Source organism: Benincasa hispida, chromosome 5 (assembly GCF_027475165.1).
Source record: "Benincasa hispida cultivar pf3 chromosome 5, pf3_genome.v1.1, whole genome shotgun sequence".
Classification (NCBI taxonomy): Eukaryota; Viridiplantae; Streptophyta; class Magnoliopsida; order Cucurbitales; family Cucurbitaceae; genus Benincasa; species Benincasa hispida.
In genome coordinates, this window is record NC_143482.1 from 61,948,102 (window position 1) to 61,954,328 (window position 6,227).

At 34.8% G+C, this 6,227-nt stretch overlaps 1 protein-coding gene across 1 annotated transcript; it reads right to left on the reverse strand.

Annotated features, from left to right (window-relative positions):
- Positions 1-614: 614 nt before the first annotated feature.
- LOC150036316 (auxin-responsive protein SAUR24-like) lies at positions 615-1,242 on the reverse strand. The gene has a single exon (XM_090314080.1). It carries the CDS (start codon positions 1,180-1,182, stop codon positions 910-912), a length of 273 nt encoding a protein of 90 aa, XP_090170206.1. The 5' UTR covers positions 1,183-1,242; the 3' UTR covers positions 615-909.
- Positions 1,243-6,227: the final 4,985 nt, after the last annotated feature.

Below are 6,227 nucleotides of genomic sequence, written 5' to 3' on the forward strand. Positions count from 1 at the left end.
TCATTCAGTTATTGATGGATGTTGAGTTTTCGAGATCTCTAAGCTTATTCATTCTCTTCTTTCAGTTTCATTCTTAACATCAGGTAGAAGAGAGGCATATTCACTAATTTCTATCAGATTTAAAATTCCTATTTGAGATAGCATTAAATTTCAATATGAAAACCATAGATATGCAATACATTCAGTCAAGTGATGAAGCTACAAAGTTTGGAGTATGAAAGAGAAAAACTGAGTTCTACTGTTTTGTACAACTCTTTTGATAGCCCAATGAATATAAATAATGAATTTTCCCTATAAAGTTTTAGATTTGTAGTTTTTAATTTTTATGATAATGGTGATCAGAAAAATCAATCCACAGTCAGAATTTTCTGACCATTGGACAATTAAGTTAATGAGATTTTTTGCGATAGGGATTGAATTGTCATAAATTTGAAAATATAGGGATTAAATCATTATATGCTAAAGTTTAAGTACTAAATTATCACAAATTTGAAAGTACAAGAATTAAATCGTTACTTCAATGAACATTTAGGACCGAAAATGAATTTTAACCTACTTCTTTTACACTTAAAAATATTTTAGTGTTTAGAATGTCATTCTAAACAGACTCTGAGTTTGACCATTAAAATTACGACCATCCATTGAATCAGCTAAGTTATGAAGATTTTAGTAACTGAACTATTACTAGATTACAAAGAACAAAAGATCTTTTGGAGAAAGAAGCTCTTCATTTTCCATAAATAGTTATATCCATTAGCATTTTCCTAATGCAGGGGGATCATTTTTTCTTCACTCCCATAAAAGAGAACAAAAAAAGATAAAGAAAGATTAATAGAATTTACAATGAAATTTCTCATGCCTAACTTCCAAGATCAAAACTGTACCCCATAAATTTGTTGGTATTATCTCTCATAGTTGTTCATTCAAGTGAGAGATCATATTAGCAAAGATATCATCTCTGCAGTGAAATGTGAGACCACCCATTGGATGATAATATTCAAATTCTTCAGTAGCTTGACTAAGCAAGTCTTGAAAACATGGTTGATTCAAGTAAGTAACCGGAATCACGAACCGCTTCTTTTGGTTCTCTCCAACGTAGACTGCACAATAGCCCTTAGGAAGGGCAGAAACTCTCTGATTTCCTGTCATTGAAGACCGTCTTAGAAGACGACGAAGCCCCATTGATGGAAGAATGTTTCAATGTTCCTTGAGAAAATTTTAAGGGAATGAGAAGATTTTGTGTTGTTTGTACAGAACAACCAATATGTGTGTGTGTATATATATAGAGGATGAAATTAAAAGGCTATGAGACTAATGGCTAGAAATCTTTGAATGGGGCCTAGCAAGAAATGAGTGCTTATGCACATGGTTTTGTCTTTCATATACTGATCAGTGAAGTGAATTATGCTGGTAAATAATGTTATTGTCCTGTCTTTTTCATAGAAAAATGCTAGCACTGACCCCATTGATCACCTGAGAAATATATTGGGATTAATTTTTGTAAGCCTTAGAACATGTTAAAAGAAAAACTGCTACCTCAACTTTTTTAGATGATACTGTCATTGGTGGTATATGTCTTGAACTGTGTTTGTCTTTTTAATTGAAGTTCATTGAATGAAAGAAAATTAAACTATTTCTCAATTGATAGTCTTCAAATATTTGTTATCTTGTTTCTACTTTTATATACCTCTAGAAATCCCAGTTTATCATCTTGATTCCCCTAGTTTAGTTAGAAATGTTTATGAGAATACTGATAGGAGGAATTTTCTTTTGCTGTGGCAAGAGATTGGGAGGATTTTAGAGAAATCAATGGTCATCAAGATTTTAGGAGAGATATGAGCTAATTTTTTTTATTGTCAATTAGTTTTGAGATGGAACCTGATGATGCAAGAACTTGTTGAGGGTTCTTACAATCATATAATATTTATAATTACCGATCAAGAACTTTTACTATTAGGTAGTGTTAGTAGCACGACCGAGTCGAACCATAGGGAAGCGCGTATATAATTTCGAACAAGTTAAGTTTCTAACTAAAGCGGTAAATGGGAGTTTGTGGTGGTTTGAGAATTGAAGCGTGGAAAAGTAAAGTGCAAAAAATATAAAGGAGACCTAGCTTAGGAATTACAATCCACTTAATTGTTCGATTGATCATAGAACTTCTAGAGATAATTTCTTATGCATGCATGTGCTTAGCCTACTTGCCGCAATCGCCGTCACAAGCGCTCAAATTAATTAATTAAATTCTTAATTAAATTACATGCTCAATTAATTGGGATCGAAAGTGTAGACTAGAGAATTTCACTAAGACGATTAGACTTGGATAACCTAAGTTGCTAATCGATCTCGTTCTTGAATTAAACCAACATGCTATGTTGTAAAAGGGCTTTTCTAAACAACTGATCAATCTACACACAAACATGCTTCGGTTTTTGTTATTCGGTGATTCACACAACGTTATATGTCACTTACCAAATTATGAATCTCTAGCTTAACCATGAAAATATGATAGGTGATCAAAATATTCATAGATTCAATGCATAGAAGTTATGGGTGTTCAAATGACCCAACAACCCGAACTACTTACCCAAATCATAAGGGTTGGGTTAGTTTTGTTCTTAGATTGGGTTGAGTTGATATTTTTCTATTCTAGTTGGGTTGGGTTGGGTTTCAGTTTGAATAATTTTTTTTTTCAAATTGACCCAACCCAACTTAATTTACATACATACATACATACATACATACATATATATATATATATATATATATACACGTCTTTATTTAATGTTTTTTTTCAGGATGGTTACGATGTTTGTATTTGTTTAAAGCTTGTAATAAATATCATGGATACTTGGTATTTAACATTTGAGTTCTACAAGATTTTAGTTATTAGTCAAGTATTGTTGATAAATTTAAGTATTTTAAATTAATAAAACAACAATAATAATAACCTAACCCAACCCGAATTTTAAGGGTTGGGATGGGTTGTGTTAGAGACCTTGTTTAGGTCTTTCGGGTAGCCAACTTGACCAACCCGAATCGGGCTGGTAAAAAAAAATTCATCCAACCCAACCTAACCCAACTAATGTATATCTCTAAAAGAAGTTATTATTGTTGAGTTGTATGTCCTAAAACTCGTAGTTTGTAAAGTTAAACATTTTTTATTATCAATAAAGATGTTATTCAACATTTCTTCAAAAAAGTTTTTGAATTTGTAAATTTCACTTGTAAAGACTAAATTTTATAAACTAAGATCCATGACTATTATATGAATACTTGAACTTTATGTGGAAACATAAAGATGAATCAAGTTCGAGTAAATAGCCAAAATGATCTATAGTATATGAATAAGGTTGGGTACCTTATTCCCAACCTTATTCTGGTAACACTATAGGATGCAACCTATTCTGTAGTTGTTACAATCTGTTGTAAAGTACTACAAACGGAGTGATCCTGATTTGTTCATGTGGTGACATGAGGAGTGGGCTGAGTTTCAGTTAAACCCAAGTAACGGTCAAATTGTATCACAACCATCCCACTGCGTCAAGGCACTCTCAACGATTGAGAAGATCGAGATTGACTTGAAGAGCTGGCTTTTTCATTAACTCTTGATGAAGGACCAACTTCACCAACAACCCTTGTTGATTCTTCAGTAGCTTCACTTAATACTACTTTGCTACGTGTTTTATGATCTCTCATGTGGTTTTCCTCTAAAAATGTAGCGTTTGTCGATACAAACACTTTATTTTCTTGAGGGTTATAGAACAAACCACCTCTCGTCTCCTTAGGATAACCAACAAATTGACACAATCTTGAACGAGGTTCCCACTTCTTAGGATTTGTCACTAATACATGGCAGGAAAATCCTAGATTCTGAAGTGACATAAACTTGGTTTATACCTCTTCCATAACTCGAAAGGTGTTCCAGAAACACTCTTCGAGGGAACAATGATCGATATGTGAACTGCAGTAGCCCAAAACGAATCAAGCAATTGAACATAGCTCATCATTGAACGAATCATATCTAATAAGGTTCTATTTCTCCTTTCTAATACACCGTTCTGCTAAGGCTAGGTGTTGAGAGTTGAGATTGAATTCCATGTTCTATCAAATAGTCCTAGAATTTTAAATCTATGTACTCTCCACCCCGATCAAATCAAAATGTTTTAATTGTTTTACCTAATAGGTTTTCAACTTCAGCCTTATACTCTTTGAACTTTTCAAAAGCTTCAAACTTATGTTCCATTAGGTATAAATAACCATACCTTGAATAATCATCTATAAAAGAGATGAAGTATTCGTACCCTCCTCTAGCCTTTACATTAATCAGACCACAAAGATCCGAATGTATGAGTTCTAAGGGCTCTTTGGCTCTATAATATTTTCCACTAAAAGGCCTTTTAGTAATTTTTCCTTTGAGATAGGATTTATATGGAGGTTGAAGGAACTCTTATCAAAGAGTACCTCTAAGCGGAAGCAAGATCGTTCCAAACTCATTATGACATAATTACCACATTCACAATCAAACATACAAGTTATGCATTAACAAAAAATTAAAGGCATGCTTTGAAACTTTAAACTACAAAGAGAATGAAATACATACCAGTTGAAGAACTCTTCTTCACAGAAATCTCGCTCTCGTCAAGGAAGCCAATCTCGATCTTTCTAAGATCGTCCAAACCAGTCGTCCACCAAATTGCTATTGTCTACCCACGAACGGACTCCTCACGAACACGGCAGCAAGGAAGACATCACCACTCGAAACCTTGGTATTCTTGGAGTGAGAATCCAGGAGGTGTGGGCTCTGTTGGATTTGGTAGAGGGAAGGAGGAAGAGAGGATCGTTTACCACGACCAAGCAAGTGGGAGACATCGGGTGTCTATCGTATAGACGATGCTTGATCGTTTAGGTAGAGGTACACGATCGTGTAGTAAAAGAGGTGAGATCGTATAGACAATCGTTAAGTAAAATGCTCGGGCACGCGATCGCATAGAAAAAAATGCTAGACGATCATTTAGTAATTTCTATGCGATCGTTAGGAAAAGACGCGCGTATATACGATCGTTTAGAAACGTTGAGCTGTTGTGTATGCTTTCGGTTTGCTATGCGATAGACAGTATACACAATTCAGTGAGCGAATATCTGATTCTTTGCAAAATGAAAAAAAATTTCATTTTATCCTTCAATTACGAAAACTGAATGCAACCTCCCACTAACTCATTCAGTTACGGAGAAAAAGCTAGCACAATTATCCCATAATTGTTAAATTAAAAAATAAATATGATCTTATTATATTTATAACTTATAGTTTAATATCACCCAAATGCAACATATAAACCATAGTTTTTTTTCTCATCCACTAGATATAAATCATATTTATATCATTTTCCTCCAATTAATGTATCTCATACATCATGTCAACCATATCATATATAATTGACCAGTTCAATCATATCACATATAATCGAACTCCCTCTTGTCAATTTGAACACTTCAAACTTATCCAAAAACTGATTCTCAACTTGAATCCATCGAGCTACCAAGGGAGTCTTATAGACCTATGGCTCGAAGCTCGAACGGTACATGAATAGCTGACTAAACTCTTCAGCCACGAGATCCACCATCTGTTAACTGCCAGACATTCCACCAAAGACCGACAACTGCACTCTTCTAACCACACATATATTTATGTGTCCATCGGATAGAACAAATCAACAGTGCGATAACCCTTCACAGATGCTCGTAAGTTCAGTTGGGCCAATTTACCGTTTTGCCACTATAGTTACATCTAACTCCTTAAGTACCACTGATCGCTCTAATGAACAATACAACATAGTCCTACTATGTGTGGACATTTCTCGGGCCATGAGAAGGTGTGTGGTGCCACATTGTTCAAGCCCCAGAATCAGCCCTTAAGGGAGCAATCTATCTACTTACCCCTACTTCAGGGAAGGAGTAAATTTGATCTTGTGTAGTTGAGTTCCCAGCTCCTAAATCAGACAAATCCCCAAAGTGGTAGGTTTGAGTTGGCAATTTGACCATTCACACCCATGCAAATCAAAGGACCGCCCTCAAAGGCAGAAGTTCCCAAATCACTCAAGATTGAGGTCATGTTACCTATGGTCATCCTAGTGAAGTGAAGTCTCTGTCATGAACGGCGTTATATAACGAGACTATAACACTTCGTGGTCCGATCTTATACAAACTCCATAGTATAGGACGCCCCCGCT